General features: G+C 51.9%; 1 protein-coding gene across 2 annotated transcripts in view; it reads right to left on the bottom strand.

Annotated features, from left to right (window-relative positions):
* EPHA2 (EPH receptor A2) overlaps window positions 1–21,053 on the bottom strand; it is a 39,166-nt gene extending 18,113 nt beyond the window's left edge. For both annotated transcript variants that reach the window (XM_079986856.1, XM_079986857.1), the window contains exons 1-3: window positions 20,867–21,053; window positions 9,766–9,833; window positions 8,125–8,785 (exon numbers count right to left, since the gene is read on the bottom strand). In XM_079986856.1, the coding sequence (XP_079842982.1) occupies window positions 8,125–8,785; window positions 9,766–9,833; window positions 20,867–20,957 (820 nt within the window). In that variant the 5' untranslated portion in view covers window positions 20,958–21,053. The remainder of the gene's footprint in view (window positions 1–8,124; window positions 8,786–9,765; window positions 9,834–20,866) is intronic.
* Between the last annotated feature and the right edge of the window lie 447 nt (window positions 21,054–21,500).

Below are 21,500 nucleotides of genomic sequence, written 5' to 3'. Positions count from 1 at the left end.
CTGGAATCGCGTCACTTCCTTGAGGGATCTACAAAGGAAGAGCTCTTTGGAAGCCTCCTGTTCCCGTTTGGAAAGCATTCAATGCGGCCCGACTTACAGCTTTGCCTTAAGTCAGTAGCTGGCATGAGGACTCCTTTCTTGCAAGCAACAGCCCCCTATGGGCACTGCTACCAGGATCGCACCAATCCAGTGGCCCTCAGGCAGAGACTCCATTCCATTCAATGCAGAGAAACTATTTTTCAAAACACCGCCTACTCAAAAACCTTCCTGTGAACCAGACAGTGGTAGAAGCATCTTGGTGCCTGGAGAAAATGCCATGGTCTTCCCAATGGAACTCTGTACCATCCTGCCTGGTCACAGTAGCCCCTGATGTCAAGAGATAATGTCCCAGGCTGGGCTGGAGTGGGGAATATCCTTTCCTGAATCTGATGGGCCATAACTGAGGCTGCAGAATAGAAGCCACAAAATACCATTTTGTTAACAGTCCCCCTGAACATAGCAAATCTTAGCTATTTGAAATGGTTTCCCGCATTTTCAAACTTCTGCCCCAGATGGAACTTTACTTACACTCAAGAGATTGCTGTTTTTTTAAAAAAGATACACACACGCACGTACACCCCCCCCCAGGTTGTTAAATGGAAAAGAGGGTCTGGTTCTTGAAAGCTGGCTCCCCAGAAACAGCATCCCCAGTCTTAACCTCTTTCAATATCTTGTGTGTGTGGTCTGCAATCTCTCAGTTTGCTTAGAAACAAAAGTGCTGGCTGTAAAACTGTCATGCTACCAAAGGCAGGTGGTGTGTGTGTGTGTGTGTGTGTAGAAAAGGGTGCTTAGGTGATTATGGTGGGGAATTCTGCTCCCTCCAGAAAAAGGATCTCTTTCGGCTTCTGCCTTCTGGAAGAAGGTAAAGGTAAAGGTAAAGGTAAAGGTACCCCTGCCCGTACGGGCCAGTCTTGCCAGACTCTAAGGTTGTGTGCTCATCTCACTCTATAGGCCGGGAGCCAGCGCTGTCCGCAGACATTTCCGGGTCACGTGGCCAGCGTGACGAAGCTGCATCTGGTGAGCCAGCGCAGCACACGGAACGCCGTTTACCTTCCCACTGGTAAGCGGTCCCTATTTATCTACTTGCACCTGAAGGTGCTTTCGAACTGCTAGGTTGGCAGGCGCTGGGACCAAACGACGGGAGCGCACCCCGCTGCAGGGATTCAAACCGCCGACCATGCGATCGGCAAGTCCTAGGCACTGAGGTTTTACCCACAGCGTCACCCGCATCCCTTCTGGACTAGGACTAGCTGTCTGAGAAACCATTTCTATCCAAATGCGATTTTGGTTTTAAACACAGTGTAAGGAGTCTCTAGAGGAGTGTATTGTATTTTAAAAATGGGGTATCAGAAGAAAGAGAGAAGATTTTACTTAAGCGATATTTAAAAGGTGTGCAGTTAAGCCCAGCTGGCTTGGACTTGCAGAGTGTGCCAGGAGGCAGTAAATGTCTGGGCTGGAAGGGACCGAGAATGCTCCCTTCCCCCTCCCCCACCGCCACCCCACAGCTGCCATCTGAAGGAGTCTAGAACACATTTCTAGTTTGAGTGGTTAAATGCCCACAAAAGATAAGCGCAGCCACCCTTGGCCAAGACTCGCTTCCGTGTGCAATTATTGGGCAAGTCGAGGCTCTCCCTGGGACTTCCACAGGCAGGTGTGCCGGCAGCTGCTTCCCCAGTACGAAGTATTAACAGGGAGTGGTGGCTGTGAGGGGGGTGGAAGAGGATGTTGCCCACCAGGTGTCTGCTGCTGTCCCCCCACCTGGTCTGTTGATACCTCACAGCAGTTCAGAATCCACAGGAGCCCAAAACCACTCCCTGCAGAAGATGACTGTTTAATAAACTTGGATAAGATGGCAACACCTTCTTGATCAGTTTGGAGTCCCCTAAACTGTAGCGCGGGTGGCGCTGTGGGTTAAACTAGAGCCTAGGACTTGCCGATCAGAAGGTCGGCAGTTCGAATCCCCGCAATGGGCTGAGCTCCTGTTGCTCGGTCCCTGCTCCTGCCAAACTAGCAGTTCAAAAGCACGTCAAAGTGCAAGTAGATAAATAGGTACCGCTCCGGCGGGAAGGTAAACGGCGTTTTCATGCACTGCTCTGGTTCGCCAGAAGCATCTTAGTCATGCTGGCCACATGACCCGGAAGCTGTACGCCGGCTCCCTCGGCCAATAAAGCGAGATGAGTGCCGCAACCCCAGAATTGGTCACGACTGGACCTAATGGTCAGGGGTCCCTTTACCTTTAAACTATAGCCCAGAGGGGGCCTTAATGGAACAGCGGCCAGCTCAGCATGACTCATTTGATCATTTGCACCGTGATTTCACATTACAGTTTTAAAATCTTAGATTGATTATGGATAGCTCAGTAGGTCAGAGTGTGGTGTTGCAGGTTCAGTCCATGAATTGGACAGCTGCATTTTCTTGTATTGCAAGGGGTTGGGCTAGACAATCCTCAGGGTCCCCTTCCAACTCTATAAAAAATACAGTGGTACCTCAGGTTACATACGCTTCAGGTTACAGACTCCGCTAACCCAGAAATAGTACCTCGGGTTAAGAACTTTGCTTCAGGATGAGAACAGAAATCATGCTCCGGCAGCGCAGCGGCAGCGGGAGACCCCATTAGCTAAAGTGGTGCTTCAGGTTAAGAACAGTTTCAGGTTAAGAACGGACCTCCAGAACGAATGAAGTACTTAACCCGAGGTACCACTGTACAACGTTTCTGCATAAACTAGGCTTGCAACCCATTTAAAAGAGCATGTCAATCAATGGCAGTTAAGTTTGCATATGGGTAAAACACAAATGTCCTGGAGCAAAAAGCATGCACTGTTGTGGAAGGATGCATGAATGCACCGTCTCAGAAGAGGCACCCCCTCCTGCAGGCGAGAGAGGACGACTCCGAAGAGGGCTCTTGCCATGGGCGGTTTTAAATAAACACTTGTATTAAGGCACCCATTTTTTAAAAAACAAGCAATCAAGCCCTACTGCCTGACCAATCAGGGGGACACCTTTTAAACCCATTCAGCGTCGCAGCCTGACTAATACCATCAATACAAAAGGTACGTCCTGAGAGCTGGACCATTGCATACAAACATAAGAAGCGGAATGTTTGCTGGCAGGTGCCCTGGTGCTTTTTCAATAATTCACCTTCTGAACATGATGCCACTCGGCTGGCCCCGTGCCGTAGGCAAGAGCGCAGTAGCACACAATGCCATGCCGAGGCTCTGGCGGGTGGGCAGTTGGCCTTTTGAGATATTGTCAGCCAGCCCCCGAGTTGCCAAGCGAATAGAACCCTCCTTGGCAATCTCTCTTACTTGAAGGCCAGAGCAGGGAGGGAGGCAAAAACACACACAGAGAGATGGTGATGGCTGGTGGCAGCACAGAACCTGCCAGCAGCAGCTAAAAAGGAGTGATGGGCGGGGGAGGGGCTGGAGGGGGGGCGGGAATGTGTGCAGGAAGCCAAGAATATCTGTGTTTATTCCTGAAGATAAACTGCCTTTGTTTCCTGCCCAAGGGCCTCCCTTTTCACAGAGGCCAGAGGGATGGGAGGTCAGAGTATCTTTACACAAAAGGGCAAATTCCTTTTTCCAATCCCGCCCCCCTCCCGCTGGAGGAAGCGCGGCTGCAGAATGCGACTGGCCTTGGGAGGGAGACAGCTACAGCCCAATGGTGGAACGTGTGGGCAGGGTGCAGGTGGGGGGTGGCCAGGCCAGCAGAAGTCAATGCCCCCCCACCCAGTGCAGTTTGCTGCAACCCCCAGGGTCTCCGCCAAGCAGAGATTCTGAAGTCTCCTCCTTGCCCAATACCCGTTGGTGCCAGAAAACTCAAATGCAGCGACACCCGCTTGCCTTACTCTGTACTCTTTGCAACACCTAGCACGCTGGAGCTATTTCCTCCCAGAAATTCCATGTTTAAAAAGCCAGGGCGAGAAAAATAAACACCACTATTGGAGGAGAGGGGTGCGGGTGGCGCTGTGGGTTAAACCACAGAGCCTAGGACTTGCCGATCAGAAGGTCTGCGACGGGGTCAGCTCCTGTTGCTCGGTCCCTGCTCCTGCCAACCTAGCAGTTCGAAAGCACGTCAAAGTGCAAGTAGATAAAGAGGTACCGCTCCAGCGGGAAGGTAAACGGTGTTTCTGTGCACTGCTCTGGTTTGCCAGAAGCAGCTTAGTCATGCTGGCCACATGACCCAGATGCTGAACGCCGGCTCCCTCGGCCAATAAAGCGAGATGAGTGCCACAAGCCCAGAGCCGCCCACGACTGGACCTAATGGTCAGGGGTCCCTGTACCCTTTACCTTTATTGGAGGAGAAGGGAAGCTCACCACCCAATCACTAATTCATTTGTGTGACTTGACCCAGTTAAGAGGGAATGCCAAGCAGGCCATCATTTAGGGGATTCCCAAGGCCTTCCCATGGCACTAATTTTTTTTGGGGGGGTTACACAGGATTCCTTAGCAGGTGAAATCTGAGCGTCGCGTGTGGGTGTCGCCTGAAATCGTGCAGACGCTGATGCCAAGAGATAGCCAGATAAATCTGGAGAGCGCGGCAAGCCATTTAAGCAGCCATGAATCAAGGCTGGAGGAGCAAGGAGACAGCCAGGAGAGCGAGGCGGAGTGGGACAAAGGGATATGTCAGCCCTTGCCATTCACAGCACCAACAGCCAGTCTGGTTTAATGAGGGCGAGTTTATAAGCCAGCGGGGTCCCTACCCAAGCCTCATATACAGATGCACACATACTCTCTCACTCTCTCTCAGGGGAAAACAATGCCCCCATTCACATAGGACAGAGGACCAGTGTCTTTGGAGACACCCCTGCTAAGGGTCCAAGGCTTGGGGCTTAGTTGGGGGTGGAAGATGGCTGGGTGCTTGGTCTGCGTATGATTGCCACATCTCCCCAGATGGATTGGAGAGAAGATGGGAAGCTGCTACTACTTCTGCTGCTGCTGTTAAGGATGCTTTGAGGCAGGCTGGAGGCTCACTGGAGGTGGAGATGCCATTGGAGAAGGGAATGGGGGGGGAGGTGGGAAGGTGCTCCCCCTTTCAGAAAGGAGGCCCAGATTAGGAGATCCAGAGGGGGGCTGTGCCATGGCTGGGGCAGCTAACAGGGGAGGGCAGCCTGGAAAAGTGGGAGAGGGGCCCACAGAGGAGCAGCTTATCCCATCATGAGAGAGAAAGTACCAAGGAGCTGGGGTTAGGCAGGTAGGCTTCTGCAAAACGCTCAAGGAATAAATGGCTTAGAAGAAGAGGAGTCTGGATTTTATATCCCGCTTTATCACTACCCGAAGGAGTCTCACAGCGGCTAACATTCTCCTTTCCCTTCCTCCCCCACAACAAACACTCTGTGAGGTGAGTGGGGCTGAGAGACTTCAGAGAAGTGTGACTGGCCCAAGGTCACCCAGCAGCTGCATGTGGAGGAGCAGGGAATCGAACCCGGTTCACCAGATTACAAGACTACCGTTCTTAACCACTACACCACACTGGCTCTCGAAGGGGGGAAATGGCTCTACGTTCCTCCCCCCCAAGAAACAACTGATGGAGGGAACTTCTCCTAGGTGTGCGGCTGAGAGGCAGGGATGTAACAAGGAAGATCAAGGCAGAAAGGAGTTAGGGGGGGGGAAACAACAGCAGTTATTCCTCTCCACCCATCGCCATCACTCTTGGAGCCAAGAACACCCTTTCTTCTTTTTGATTCCGAGAAGCAGCCCCCCCACGCACGGCATCTCCCCTAGCACCAGACAAATGCAGAGGGTGGGACAAAGGCATTGGCTGTCACTGTGGAAACCAGGCTGGGTCTGCAAACCAGCACTGTTGGCGGTGTGGGGGTGCGGGGCAAGTGCTGGGTGCCTTTGTAGAATGGCAGGGAGGAAAGGAGAGAAATCCTCTATTCTGCTCCAAATCCAAACCAACACATCCTACTCCCCGCCCTGCCAGACTAGATGGGAAATCAAACAAGTGTTTCTAGGCAACACTCTCACCTTTCTCTAAAAGAAAGAAAGAAAAAGAAAGAATTTGGCTGTTGATGAAATCCCGCACATGGTTGCAGGAGGGCGAGCGGCAGCAAGATACATGTGTTCTGCATAAGCTCAGAGGCACTGAAACTCCAGCAAGAGGTGGTTATCAACCACAGAGGGAGTGGACTCAATGTCCAGTCGTCCACCCCAGCTCCTCCGTCCAGTCCCCCGCAGCAAGAAAACTATCTCTGGATCTCCAGAGGCCAAGCAGCATCACTCTCAATGGAGATTAGTTGCTCCTTAGCACCTCTCTGAGCCCCACTGCACCCCATGTGTGGCTAAAAAATGAGTAAGAAGGTAAAATCGCACCCCCTTTAAATGTAGACTTGTTCAGCCATGTCTCCCCCGAGGGGTACATAGCTCTCTCCAGTCATGGAGTCTGTCCACTCCATCGAAAAATTGAATTCCTTCTCGTTGACGTTGGAGAGAGGCCATCTGAAGAAACTGAGCAGCCAGCAGCTCCCTTCCCCATGTTTTGGCTCCCCCTTTGGCCTCCGATATCATGCAGGAGGGAAGTGAGATAACAGCCTCTATCAGGTGAGCCTGATAGTGTATATGGGGGAGAGAGAATGCTTTCTCAAGATGCCTGTATTACTCCATAACCTTCAAGGTTCCTTATCTCCTTCTCCCTCTCTCTTTGCAAAACCCAGGCACATTCCTGAAGCAAAGCCTCTTGGCAGCTGCCTCCTCCTGCCGCCCCCCACAACTCCCCACCTTCCAAGAAGGGGGCTCACTCAGCTGGATTGGTGGGGAACAGAAGAGCAAGACAGGTGTGAGTGGAGGGGACTTGGCTGCTGCTCTCACTTCCTCTATATGGCAGTATAAAAAAGGAATTTGGTAAAATGGAATCAACCCTGGAAACTTCTATATACAAGATGTACATGAGCTTTAACATGAGCTGACTTGCGAGGCCACTTGATTCTCTACTGATCCACAATCCCCTGTTAACCGATTCTCTCCACATTTTGAATCCCCCGAAACAGAAGGGCAGTGCAGGGGCTACAGCAGTACTGAGAGAGATGGATGGTCCAAGGATCTGACTTGCCATTAGGTAGCTTCCTAGGTTCTTTGTCTAACAGAGAAAGTCCTGATGCACAAAGGCCACTATTCCAGAACTTGGAATTGAGGGCTCTTTTAGGATCCGGGGCTGAGGGGGTGGGGAAGGGGGGTCTCTTTCTCTCTCTCATACACACTGCAAGAAATGCTGAATGCATAACGTTTCTGGCCAGACTGGAGACTGGAGAAGTGTAGAATACTTATCTTCAGCCTTTGTCAATATCAAACTTCACCAAACAAATGGACCAAGGGGTAGCAGCAGTGAAATACTTAACAAGCGACATTAACACTTTGGCTGAGAAATAGTAATAATCTGCTGGGACCATGCAGCAGGACAAGACAGAACTGCAGAGAAAAAGGAACATTATGGGTTGGCTTCCTGTTAGTCGTCTCCCCACTCCTGTGGCTTGCTAAGGCAGATTTGAAGTGGGGGCATGAAAGAAGAAGAGAACAGCCAGCCCATCCCATAAGAAACTTGAAGACACATTTCCTGGGGCTCTCATGTGAGTTGACAAAGGATTAGAAGTCTGACATTTCCATGGGCCCCAGTAGAGAGAAACTGCTGGTACCTGACCGATCCAGCACTTCTCAGAGTGGAACCTGCCTGTTTGCACCTGACCAGCGTCAGATAGCTGGAAAGACTGGGAGCGTGAGGGGCAGAGTCCTTGTGGGTGCTATGCTGACATAACAGCCCCCCGGAAGTCCTTGTGGGTGCTATGCTTACTATGCCCCCCGGAAGTCAAGTTCCCAACTTGAGGGCAAAGAGAAACAGCAACTTGAGGGCCACGAGGAACAGCAGCAATAGCTGCCTCACATCTGTAGAAGTCATAGAGCCTGCCCTGGACACTTTATGGAAGCGCCATTTTTGTTCAGGTGGGCTTTGGGTGACTAGGATGAAGTAGGGGCATTGTGACATCAATTGCACCCTCCGTTCCCTTCACTGGGCTCTTACAAGTATTGCTTTGTCCTAATGCCGACTGGGAAGTTCAGTGACGCAGGAATAAAACAAGAAGCAAAGCCTAGTTACCTCTGCAGCTGTCCCCGTCCTTTTCGTAGCCCTCGCGACAGCGGCATTCGCCAATGGGCACCAGCCACTCCCCGTCCGAGTTGCAATGCATGAACAGGTCCTCGTTGGCCAAGGCATCCTTGACGCACTCGCCCGACACCTTCGCCAAGGCCTGCGAGTCAGCGCCAGCAATGGTCTCGGGGAAGCTTGCCATGTTGCGGAAGACTTTGGGGCATTTCTTGTAATAGATCCGGACAGACAGAAGAGCCACGCACGCCCCAATGTCCTGGAAGGCCAAGTAGAAGCCCTTTCGGGTGAGGGGGCCCACCGAGCGCACTTCCATGTTGATCTTGACGTTGCGCGTCTCAAAGTCCTCCCGCACCGTGATCTCGTCTGGGGCAATGGTGTCGATCTTGCGAAACTGGCGCTTCTGGAAGTTGATGCCGTAATCCACGTCTGACTCCGTGTAGAAGAGGTTGAAGGTCTCCTTGCAGGTGCCGGTGGCGCTGGGGAAGCTGTTGCAGTCTCGGACGGTGAACTTGAGCTCAATGAAGATGCGCTGAGCTTCGCCGCGGTAGATCCAGTTGGTCCTCAGCCAGTTGTCCTGCTCCCCTTCCATCACGTTGCAGACCGAGTAGATGTAGATGAGGGACTCGTTCATGACGTTCTGGAGAAGATCCCACTGGGGGTGGGAAGAGAAAAATGGCTGCCGTTAGAGGAAATGTTTCTTCTTGCACAAGTAATAATCTGTGGAAGTGACAGCCACTGGAAACAGCAGCGCACCACAAAAAACGCCTTCATTTTCAGCTATGGCTAATCTGCTGTCCTGGGAAGCTGCTAAGTCAGACACGAAGGCCACAGATTTCCCCTACTGACTGTTCCAAGCATCAGATACTCAGAGATGGCCTTTGCCCACCATCAAGGAGCCTTTACAGGGCCTTCTTGGTAGCAGCTCCTCATTTATGAAAGGCCCTCTTTAGTGAGGTGCCCCTGCCTCTCTCACTAACAAGATAGGCATTTGAAATGTTTTGATTCACCCAAGTGTTCGATGGCTCAAATATATACTGTTTCTGGCAACCTTGAAATTGTTTAGCTATGAGGATATTAGATGGCTTTTATTCATTCATTCATTTATTTATTTTTAAAATCCTGTTTGCTGTCCTGGGCTCCTATGGGAAGGAGGGACAGAAATTTAATGAATAACTAAATAAAAGTAAATCTTTAAAAGCCACTCATGTTAATCCCAAGTAAATATTCTTGGGGGTGTGTGTGTTTTTTTAATGCAAAGTTTGCTTAGGAATTCTTCTCTTCCTTCCATGCTCATATTGCCTCTGCTTTGAAAGGAGCATCTGAAGCAGATGTAAGAATTCAATCTACATTCCCCAAGTCATTATACCTGCCGTTTATTTCTCCCAAGACGCCTACCCCTGTTTCCTCCTCCTTTTATAATGTGAGGTAATCAGCAACGCCCAAGCTTCAGTTCCACTAGCAACCCACTGCCCTGTGAACAAATCCATTGGACATGGGGATGATCTCACCATCAGGAACTTAAGGACAGGGGTGGGTACCATTCAAAGGGCAGCGTACTCTTGTGTTTTGCAGGGAAACTGCTTGCACAAAGCAGTTTCCTTAAAGCAGGAGAAACCTGACAACAAGACTTACCCCCGCGCCATAGGGATTGGTGAGCCAGCCCAGATCCCCTTGTGCCTTGGCAAAGTCCAGTACGACAACTAAGGAGAAAAGGGATAGGAAGAAAAAGACGGTTATTGCATGGAGGACTCTCAACCTCACAGAGAGCTTCATGCTCTGCAAAGGAGACAGGACCAACTCCTCCCCCCCCCCCCAATTTTTTTTGTTGGATCCTATAAAATTAGAGTTTGGGAGGGGTATAAACATCCCTGGTTGTGGCATCCCAAACTACGCAATGAACAGCTGGAGCTTTCCAATGCCAGAGTGGGGTGGTTTTGTTTTGGACACATAGAGGAGAAGAAAAAGAAGAAGAAGAGTTTGGATTTGATATCCCGCCTTTCACTCCCCTTCAGGAGTCTCAAAGCGGCTAACATTCTCCTTTCCCTTCCTCCCCCACAACAAACACTCTGTGAGGTGAGTGGGGCTGAGAGACTTCAGAGAAGTGTGACTGGCCCAAGGTCACCCAGCAGCTGCATGTGGAGGAGCAGAGACGCGAACCCGGTTCCCCAGATTACAAGACTACCGCTCTTAACCACTACACCACACTGGCTCTCACATAGAGGTTTATGAAGTCCCTGCCACATTAAGCTATGAAGAAGTAGAAGGAAGAGAGATGGAAGGAGAGGGGCAGGGAGCTTTCCCCCTCCAGGGCTCAGAGAACCAAGCTGCTCCCAACTTACACTGGTGAAACACTTTCAGACCAGAAAACCCTGCCTCCAAATCCTAGCTGTGGCTGTTCAGTGGTGACAGGGCGCAACTCTGCCCATGCTCAGGGACGCTGTTATTTAATACCACTGGCCATGTCTTTAAAGTCTAAGCCCACAAAAAAACTTCTTTCCCAATACAGTGGTACCTCAGGTTATATATGCTTCAGGTTACAGACTCCGCTAACCCAGAAATATTACCTCGGGTTAAGAACTTTGCTTTAGGATGGGAACAGAAATCGTGCTCCGGCGGTGCGGCGGTAGCAGGAGGACCCATTAGCTAAAGTGGTGCTTCAGGTTAAGAACAGTTTCAGGTTAAGAACGGACCTCCAGAACGAATTAAGTTCTTAACCCGAGGTACCACTGTAATGATTAGGAGACCATGGTGTGGAACCCCAGGCACTTGGTTAATCTGGAACAGCAAAGAGCTCCTTTCTCACAGCCAACTTGGGAGTCCCTGCCCTTCTTTGCAGGGGGGTTGATATTAACATCCCCACAAAGTGGGTGTCAGGCTGCAGGAGGAGCAATTTTGCCCTGCCTCGTTACCCAGATCAGGCCCAGGTGCACATAACTCTCTGCAGTGTCAGCAGGCCAGCTTTGCCGCAGGGCCCTTAAGGAGCCTGAGTCAAGTTGAGTAACACAAAGGGGTTTCTTAATCTCCTGGTTGTGGCTGGGGTGTCCCAACTTGAACAGCTAAGCCAGCCACCCAACAGGGCTCCTAGCCTGAGTTTAAGCGGGCTGGGAAGTGGGCAGGGGATGGTTCAGCAGGGATGGATGCTGAAAGCATGCCTTTGGACAACACTGAGCTATCCTGTTGGATGCACCTACTGCTCTTGTGGGAAGGGCCCTGCAGCTCTCACCCTCGCAGCTCCCAAAATAAGATCAGTGGCGTAGTTCACACAGCCATTTCGCCACTCGTGCTACACAGGGCCGGATTTAGGTTCGATGAGGCCCTAAGCTACTGAAGGTAATGGGGCCCTTTCTATGTCCAGCTGTCCTTTGTCAACAACAAATTGTCACTGTTTTTTTGTGTTGAATATATGTTATGTGGTCATTTACGGACCTAATAGGTATCTAAAGCCATTTGCACATGTTGCCATGCAACCACTCCTTGCAGAACGTAGGCACCCTATATACAGAAATGAGCAAACCAGTGATATTTTAGGGAGCAGGCTAGCAGGCAGGGCCCATTACTTACATCATAGGAACCTACACAACACAAAACACTGTTGCTGTATGTAGGTTTTATTTTGTTTTTTATCTTATATTTTGGAAATGTACATCCAGGGTTTTTTCTGTTTAAATTTTTTTGGGCCCCCAAGAAAGTGGGGCCCTAAGCTATAGCTTGTTTAGCTTATATGTAAATCCGGCACTGGGGCTACATCTGAAGTGCTCATGCAGCCCCGTTGGCCAGAAAACAGCACCTTGTTCCTGACTAAGGGGAAGGAGGGAAGTGAGTTTCGCTGACCTGCCCTGTGGCTGCAAGGAGAGAGTCAACCTCTTCCTTTTGGGAGCTGATTGAGAAGATACGTCATGCGTCCTTCTGGTACAAGGCAGGTGCTATCCTTCATTTTCAGTTCAGAAAACTACACACATTGCAGAAGGAGATACACATGGGTCCTCCTCCTCCAGCTGGCCTCTCTGTCGTGCTCAGTTTGGTGGGCTTACATCCACTTAGTTTTAAAGCATGTTTTTATTGCAGCCATGCTTGTTACACTAATCAAATTATTGCGCCTGTGAGAAAACAGGCCATAAATGCCACTTAATTCTCCTCTACCTGCAGCAAACACATAATATATTTATTATTTCTCTTTCCTTTGGTTTTGGGTTGCAAAACAGCTCCCCACTCCCCCGGTTAATTGTTTTTCATACTAGCATGTTTTTCACGGCAGTCGGCTGAGCATTTAGATAAATGCTTTTGTGTCCAGTCTAAATCCACCATTGTGCAATGCTTATAAAAAAAATAAAATCCTGCCATCTCCCTAGATCAACAGAAGCCGGCCCTCCCAAGCAGTATCACCTTAACTCTTTGATTAGAGAAAGATATGAGATTTGTAATTCTCCAACTGAGTGCTTTGGAGAGCACTGGGCAGGGGGAAGTAATCCCAAAGTCTCCTGCATGTCCAAAACTGCTGCTCAGAGGAGGGTGCCTGTTATCTCTCTGCATGCTTCACGACTCTGCCTCCTCCGTGGATGGGAAATCTTGTTGACTTCTCTGCTTCAGCTGCCTGCCTGTGTCCCTGCCCAAGGCTCTGGCTCTGCTCTTGCCTCCTTTGCAGGGCAGAAAGATGGAGACGGTTGCCACGCGCTGCTCTCTTAAACCCCGATAGCCACCGGTTGTGCCTCCTTGGGCAAGAGTTTTGTGAGCCAAGTCTGCTGGCAGGAAGCTGCCCTCGGACATCCGACATCCGGAAGCCCTATTATCTCACTCTTATCTTGTAGTCAAGCTCCTTCCTTGGTTTACTTCTATATTTTCCCCGTTGGCGGGGAGAAAGGTGCTGAGTAACCTGCTCAGGCTGTAAAGCAGAGGCTGGTTGTTTGGGAACAGGGTGGGGGCCCCATGACAGAAGGGCAAAGGGCTCCCAAGAGAAAGGGAGGGAGGTGGGTGGCCCCCAGGGATTGGGAGGCCAGCTTGGCCAAGGTCAGGCGGCAAGGGCATCTCCAGAGAGCAGTCCCTGGGCACAGTCCAGAAACCGTATTTCACCTGCAACTGAACAAAAGCCCCAAGTCTTCACAAATATGTTCAGCTGGAGGAAGGGGCCTGCAGAGGCCAAAATAGGGCCTGGTGGGGTTTTTTTTTGGGGGGGGGGGGATTCTGCTGAAGCAACAAACATGCACTCAGGAAGCTTTTGCAATCGCAAGTCAGATTGCTGCTGTACATAGCTCAGGATGGTCTGCTCTGACTGGCAGCAGCTATCCTGGCTCCTGTTTTCCAAAACCCTTTCACAGGGACTGGACCAAGGAACCTTCTGCAAGCAAAGCAGATGTGCCCCGTCCTTCCAAAGCTGCCTTTTTCACGAACTCTGGCCCAGTGCTGCCTACTTGGGCTGGCAGCAGCTCTCTAGGGTCCTTTCCAGCCTGCAATCCTTCTAACTAGGACTCAGCCAGGGAATTTCCGCATACAAAGCAGGTGCTGTATCTACTGAATTATGCCCCCCCCCCCAAATCGGCTCTACCTGGCCCTCCTCTCTGCAAGGGCCCTTCGCTTGTCTCTCCGCAGACAGAAACCCTGCCAGCCTTTCGGGGTTTCTTGCGCCTGCCACTCTCCAGAGATTCTTTCCCCCCACAAATCTCTTCCAGATGCAGTCTTTGGATGGGCTGCTTAGGTTTGGTTGCCAGAGCTCTAAACCTCTCATTAATGTCATATCCCAGCATGGAAAACTAGCCTGGTGCATCTCAGAGAGGGAGAGATGGGTGGAGTTGCCTGCCTCTTTTTGCCCTGGATTCTTGCCCTTCCCTGCTCTCACGGACACTCAAGTTTGATTCTCGGACTTTGGACCAGCAGTAAAGGGAGGAGCAACCATTCTAAGCCTCTATCCCCAGGAATCTGCGGCAGCAAAGAGCTGGAGCTGACCAGAGGTGCCTTCTGAGTCTCCCAGGAAGCACCCAAAACTGCAGTTCCCGGCTTTCCCTGACTTGAGCAACCACAGCATAGAAGGGACCTCAAGGACCATCTAGTCCAACCCCCCTGCAACACAGGAATAAGCAGAGGGATCAAACCTGCAACCTTGGCGTTAGCAGCACCATGCTCTAACCAACCGAGCTATCCAGGCAGAGCACATTTTAAAATGTGCTGGACTGGCACCGCTGCACTGACTGCAGGGCTGATATGGTGGGGATTTGCCTCCTTGCGCTGCCCTCAAGCCAAGGAGCTGGGCTGTGGGTTGCAGGGTATCCCTCGCATTGCATGGCAGGCTAAAGGTTTTTTTTTTTTTTTTTTTGCTCCTGAAGGCCCTTCTGCCACTCCACCAGAATGCAACCCTGCAGGGTCAAAAGGCCCGTCCTGCCCCTGTACCCAGCAAACACTGAGCACCACAGCCCTCTCTTGCCTTAGGCACCAGGTCATAGAACCACAGAGTTGGAAGGGACCACGAGGGTCATCTAGACCAACCCCCTGCAATGCAGGAAACTTCAGCGCAACTCGAACTCATGACCCTGGGATTAAGAGTCTCATGTTTTTCCAAGCTACCCAGGCCTTTGGAAAATGGAGGCTTCTAATACTTGTCTACCCACAGCCAGCTTTGCTGGACCCATTTAGTCCGGCATTCTGTGGCCAAAGAGACGCTTCTGGGAAACTCACAACCAAGACATGAAAGCGACTCTCCCTTCCCTCTTTGTCCCCCAGGAACTGACATTCAGTGTACGCTGCCTTGAAATCAGACTGAAACTTACTGACTTTATTTATTTAAAAGCCCCAAGGACTAATAACCACATACAACGTATTTATTTAGGACATTTATAGCTATCCCTTCCTCCAGCCAGCTCAAAGCGATGTACACAGACCCTCCACCCAATTTATCCTCACAATCACCTTGTGGGGTAACTTGGGGTCCCAGCCCTGATCCAGCCCTTCAACCGCTATACCGCACTGCTTCTCCTTTCCCAGCCCCCTTAAAGCAGGAAAAAATGGCGACCCTTCCCTTCCCTAATCAGAACCTATTCAGCTCTTTTGATTTATTGCTAAACAAAGGGGCAAGCAAAGCTCTCTTCACTCCCCCCACCCCCAACCCAACTGCCTGCCTGTCATCCTGCATGGTTTCCCGGGACTCTTCACTTAAAATAAAAATAAATAAATAGGCAGGCAGCATCTGGAACAGCTTTTCTTTCCCACCAACTTCCAGAGTTAATTTTAAACTTTGCTCTCCCCTCCCTTCCCAGTATGTGGATTTGATTTTTGATTTTTTTTTTGACTGCCTGTATTTTAGCCACATGGAAATGGGGAGGGAGGGAGGGAGAGAAAAACCGCCCCACAATTCTGTACATGACAGAGGATCCATGACCAAGTGGTACACAGGAATCTGCTAGTCAGGAGCGCAACAGGATCCACACAGAGCCCAAAGCCAAAGATTACAACGTGATCTGCAAGAACAGCATTGTCCAAGCTGGCGCCCTCCTGCTGTTTTTGTCCATGGCTCCCATTGGCACTGACCACCAGTCAGACTGGCCTTAACACAGCAAGCACAGAAAGCACTGAAAACTCTTACACCTCAATTGCCTCCCATCCTTTAAAAACCCAGCGCCAACTACATGGTACCACTAAGACTGCGGGGGGGGGGGACTCTGGGGCTGCCAGGATTCAAGTCGAGAAGATGCCAACGTTTCTCTGGGCATGCACAAAGTGCGTTTGCCCGACTCCCCAGAGCCACAAACCGCACCTGCACATTGGGGCTCTGCAAGGAAGGTTTAAGGGCAAAAGATGCCCCAGGTGGACGTCAGCTCCAGCACCTCTTGCTTTTGAGAAAGTGCTGATGGAGCAGAGAGGAGGTACTGAATTTCCTACAGTAACAGTAAGTCAGGGGGTTGCTGCAGGCCCAAACCAATTGTTTTGGAAAGGACAGAGCTTAGTGGCAGAGGGAAGGCTACCCTACTGAGTCCCAGGAAGGAAGGAAACCTCTGCCAGCCAGTGCAGACAATACCAAGCGAGACGGATCAAGGGTCTGACTCTGTCTAAAGCAGCTTCTTGTGCGGTAATGAGAGAGTGCAGTCCGGTGGCTCCGAAGAAAATGTTCTGGATAAGGGTGAAATTTTGCTGTTTCAGTTTAGCAGCACAAAAAAGAGAAGTGAAAATTTACACATCAGTTCCAAGCTGGGAGCTGCAACCAGATTTAATTAACCCTTTGCATTCAAGGCCAATTACTTTTAGGCATCTTGGGAGAAAAAGAAGCTCCAGAGACCAGCTCCAGAGACTGACAAGAGACGGCTACACAGCAGCCCAGGGCTGGAGAGGAACTGTTTACTGGACATATCCCTGCTAGACTCCCTCCCTGGCGTAATTAGAGAGCCCAGGCGGCCATCCAGCCTCTTCATTAACATTCCTGTCTTCTCCTGCAAGCCAGTGGGCTCTTCAGGTTTGGAAGAGGCAGGACCACCCCCCCTTCCCATGGGGAACCTGACTCACTCCAGCACCACTAGCGCCTCTCCGCGCCACCAGACGCCCCCCCCCTCCAGTGGCTTTTCAAAAGAAGCTGATGAATGTGCAAAAAAAAAGAAAAAGAGTGCGAAGCCAGCGCTACTGCCGCCTTTGAGGCTAAAGGCTTGGAGCGGCTGTGTCTCAAAACCCATAATCCACATTTCTCTGGTCAGCAAAGCTTCCGTCTCAAAGTGGCTGGATGGGGGCTGCTGGCTGCTTATGCCAACTCTGGCTTCTCCTCTTCTTCCTCGTCAGCGGCTGAGTTTGGGAGTGGACACAGAGGGCCTTTTTTTCTGGGGACACTTCAAGTGAGCCTCCCAAGCTGCTTTTGCAAGTACAGTCAAACAGTTGGTTCCCAAACACCTCTGTTTTGGAACACTTCGGCTCCCGAACGTCAAAACCCCTGACGCAACCGTTCCGGTTTTTGAATGATTTTCGGAAGCCAAATGGCTTCTGAGCTGTGTTTTTCATTTTCCCCCATTGACTTTGCAGCCAGCCCATGGATCCTTGGTTTTCAAACTTTTTGGAAGCCAAACGGTCTTCTGGAACAGATTACTGGTAAGTTCAAAAACCAAGGTTCCACTGTACCAATCAGCAGGGCCCGAATGGGAAAAATGTGGCTCCAAGTAGTTGACCAAACATGCTGCTGGGTTTTGAAGCCATATGCCATTCAATTCCCGCCCTCCTGCACACACACCCATCAACCCCATGCCATGTTATGCTGTACTTCCTTTTTAGATGTTCCAGCTGGGTGGGGGGCTTCTTACTATTTACTAAAGAGCAGGCCCACCAGGGAGCATTGAAAATAACTTGTGCAGAAGCTCCAAAGTGCTCCCTGCTCAAGCCAAAAGGAACTGCTCCCCTTCTCCATGTCCCCAGGGATTCTGCCTGGGTTCCCCAATGATGGCCAGCTGGGCTCTAATAACTCCAGGGAGGGAGTCTAGGAGGGATCTGTCCAGTAAACAGGGAGTCCTCCATGACATGAGCCACTTTGAGACTCCTTAAAGGTAAAGGGACCCCTGACCATTAGGTCCAGTCACGGACGACTCTGGGGTTGCGGCGCTCATCTCGCTTTATTGGCCAAGGGAGCCGGCGTCCAGATTCCGGGTCATGTGGCCAGCATGACTAAGCCGCTTCTGGCGAAGCAGAGCAGCGCACAGAAACACCATTTACCTTCCCGCCAGAGCGGTACCTATTTATCTACTTGCACTGGCGTGCTTTCAAACTGCTAGGTTGGCAGGAGCAGGGACCAAGCAACTGGAGCTCACCCCGTAGCAGGGATTCGAACCACTGACCTTCTGATCGGCAAGCCCTAGGCTCAGTGGTTTAACCTACAGCGTCACCTGCGTCCCTATTGAGACTCCTTAGGGTAGTGATAAAGCAGGATATCAAATCCAAACTCCTCTTCTTCTTCTTCTTCACAGCTCCCACCCACTCTGGTTCTGAACTTTGCATTTTGGGGACTTAAAGTACCCTGTGCTACATTCTCCAGAGTTCTGCTCTAATTATCACTGTTGCTGCTTCCTCCCACTTCGCTCTGCCCAGGTGTGAAGAAAGGTAGTGCAGGCTGCCAGGTCTTTTAAAAGGGGAGCAGGTGATAAACACAAGAGTTTGTAGAAAACACAGGAAGCTACTTTAAAGGAGGCTGTAATTCTGGTCCATCTCGCTCAGTGTTGTCTACACTGACAATGGCCCCCTAGGGTTTCAGGCCGGGACTCTTGCTCAGCCCTAGCTGGAGATGCTGCCAGGAACCCAGGGCCTTCTGCAAGCCACTGAGCTATGACCCTTCCCTGGGAAGAACAATTTAGGAAGGAGAGCAAAAATCGTGCGGTCCCTTCATGAAAAGGGGTGACATATATCCAAAGACCAGGACCGAAATGGTTGGTCATATAAGCCAAGGCTGGGGATCCTGTGCCCTGCCACATGTAGCTGGACTACAACTCCCACAATCCCTCACCACTGGCCACCCGTATCCAGACAGCCATAGGTTCATCCCCAGCCCTGCCCCAGAACCCCTTCTTGCTTCTCAGGGCAGCCTTCCCTCATCTGGTGCCCTCCAGATGTTTTGGACTACGGATCCCATCCGTTCTGCTGGGAGTTGTAGCGCATGCCAGCAGGGGAACACCAGATTAGGGGCAGTTAACCCCATGGCTTCCCCGTAGCTCAACCCTGCAATACCAGATCAGGTTGTAGTGACTAGAGAGATTAGCAAAAGCCTTCTGCACATGCTCCAAGGACTAACAGGGCTCCACACATTCCAGAGACAAGACGTACCACTGAAAATATGCTCTGGGGTGATCCCCTGGGGCCAAATATTTAAATCCTGGCTTTCAGGCAGAAAAAGTACACACCTGTGGGCAAGTCTGGGCTTGTTCCACGGAAGGGCTTAACCTGGAAGGAATTTTGCTGCTGGCTTGCCCCCCACTGTGGTGCTGGGTCAAGCGCAGGATAGGCCCAAAGACTGGTCCAACGCAATTCAAGGACCTTCAGGAACACACCAGCACCAGGTTCCAGATTAGCCCCTTGAAACTTCAGGTTTTAAGGGGATAATCTGGAAAGGATTAGCCCCTTGAAACCTGAAGTTCCAAATATCAAATGTATAGTCCCAGGCTGAAATATTCCTGAATTCCCAGATTCTGCTCAAAAGGGTGCAGAGTTCAGAGTTACCGACTGCATAAGAGAGTTGGAGCAATGGCTCCAGCTGCTGAGATCCTGTTCACGGAGACCGTGAAGACACCAAGCTCTCGCCTAATTTCCAGTATGGCAGAAATCAGAGTAAAGGAAATGGAAATGGCCTCCCATACACACAACCCCAAATCTCTCTCTAAGAGGAAATCTGCCCCTGCTTCCCACACCACCCTGAAAAAAATGGAGATTGTGGGTGATCAATCTCCTGGTGTTGATTCAGCGCCCCTCCCTGACCCACCCTTCTCTTGTGGCAACCAGAATATTTGCCTCCCTTGCCCAACCTGGCATGAACCATCCCTGCCACAGCAGCGGAGGCTGAGTTGTGTAAGCACGGCGTGTGAATCACCGCATTTCCCAGAATGTTACCAGCAGGGCCCAGGATCGGAACCTTGCTCTCCTGCCTTCTAGCCAGTGGGCAGTACTTTTTCCTATTTGGGGAAAATCAAGTGCTTAGTCCCAAAGGCCTGGAGCAGGGGCGTATGCAAACTTCTGCGTTCCACAGAACTCTTCTTCAGACACAAGCCTCTTCCCTGTCCATCCCAAGTCAGAAATAAGCACCTGCCCAAAGCCAATACAGTACCTAACACGCCAAGGAATAAGTCGGAACTCTTTTTAAAAAAGAAGATCTATCTATTGATCCAACTCAGTAATTTTAAAAAATGCCCTGCAACAATTTGCGCCTGTTTAAGGAGCTATTCAAGACTCCAAAGGCCGCATTCTGCTTAAGGCGCCCGAACCCGTGGAGGAAAGAGGTTGCCAGCGCCCCATTCCTCAAACGCGGGGCACATCCCAGGAGGCCGAACAACGGACCACAGGATAAAGACCGATCCAAGGCCCACCTCACCCAGTATCCTGTTCCCGAGCAGGACAGCCAGGTAGAAGCCCCCAAAGAGGGCATAAAGGCACAACAGACCCTTTCCCACCGCTAGTTTCCCAGCACGGAGAACTTGCAGGTAGACTGCCTTCGAACCGGGAGGTTCTGCTTTGCTAGACCTACGCTCCTCCATTACCACAAGGTGCCGGGTCCACACAGCCCCTTTGGTAAGGAAATCCATCCATTAGCTTTGTGCGGCGCGAAACGTTTCTTTTCCCCGCGCCGCTCTGAAACCCAGCGGCGGCCTCGTCGCCTCTCCAAACGCCCCCTCGCTTCCCTCCCCCCCCCCAAAGGGACGCGCCCCTCTTCTTCTTGCCCGTCCCTCGCTGGAGATTTCAATCCGCACCTGGAGTTTAAAATACGCGCACAGAAGGACCCGCACCGTCTACGCACCGACTTTGGGAAGGGCAGGGGGCACCGGAGTTCGCCAAAGCGAGAAAAAACTTTTCCTGTTTTTGCCATGCCGGTGAACAGAAGCGACCCCCAGCCCGCCAGCCCCCAAGCCGGCCAAGAGGCAGTCTGTCCCGCTCCGTCTCGGGGTCCGGGAAGGGCAGGCAGCCGCGCGCGTTTCCCCTTCCCCGGCGCGGCTCTCCGTCGGCGCTCAAGGCGGCTGGTCGCAGCGCGGCGTCGGGGGAGCGAGAGAAGGAGAGTCCCGGGCCGGGAGGGGGAGCTTCTCACCTTCGCGGGTCTGGGCGCCCTGGAGCGCCGCCTGGAGCAGGAGGAAGAAGGGGACGAGGAGAGGGGCGCCGGCCCCACGGAGGCTGCCCATGCTGTGCCCGGAGCAGCGCCTTCCTGCCTGGCTGGCTGGCTGCTCGCTTCGCTGCCGCCGTCGAGGAAGCGCCTGAGCAGAAGCCGTGTCGCCTCCGCAGCTCCGGAAAGCTCAATGGGAGCCGGTGGGAAAGTTCTCGCCCTGTTCATTCATGCCCATGCTGACGTCACGCGAGCCACGCCCCCCAGCCGGCCGCGCGCCTCTCGCCTCGCTCCCGCGCTGCCCTCCGGCCCGGGACAGAGGGATGCAGGAGGCGCAGGCGCAGGCATGATCCGGTTTCCTGCCCGACGGGGCGCGGCGCAAAGGGTCCCTGGGGCCCCTTGCGCCCCACTCGGCCCTGATCGCATTCCCTGGCGGCCTGGCGAGGGCGGGCGCACTCCATGGCCCCTGCGCATCCCGGCCCGGGACTCACCCTCGACCCTGGGGGTCCCCTGGAAAGTTGGCTCTTCCCTCCATGCCAGGCTCCTCTGCTCCCAGGAGGTAGTAGGCAAAGGCAGAGCTTCCTTATGGATGGCGATGCTCAGGTGCTCCCTGGATACACAC

The sequence above is a fragment of the Podarcis cretensis genome, assembly GCF_951804945.1.
Source record: "Podarcis cretensis genome assembly, chromosome: 8".
NCBI lineage: Eukaryota > Metazoa > Chordata > Lepidosauria > Squamata > Lacertidae > Podarcis > Podarcis cretensis.
Note: the sequence above shows the minus strand (reverse complement) of the source record. Positions and strands in the feature narration are given on the sequence as shown.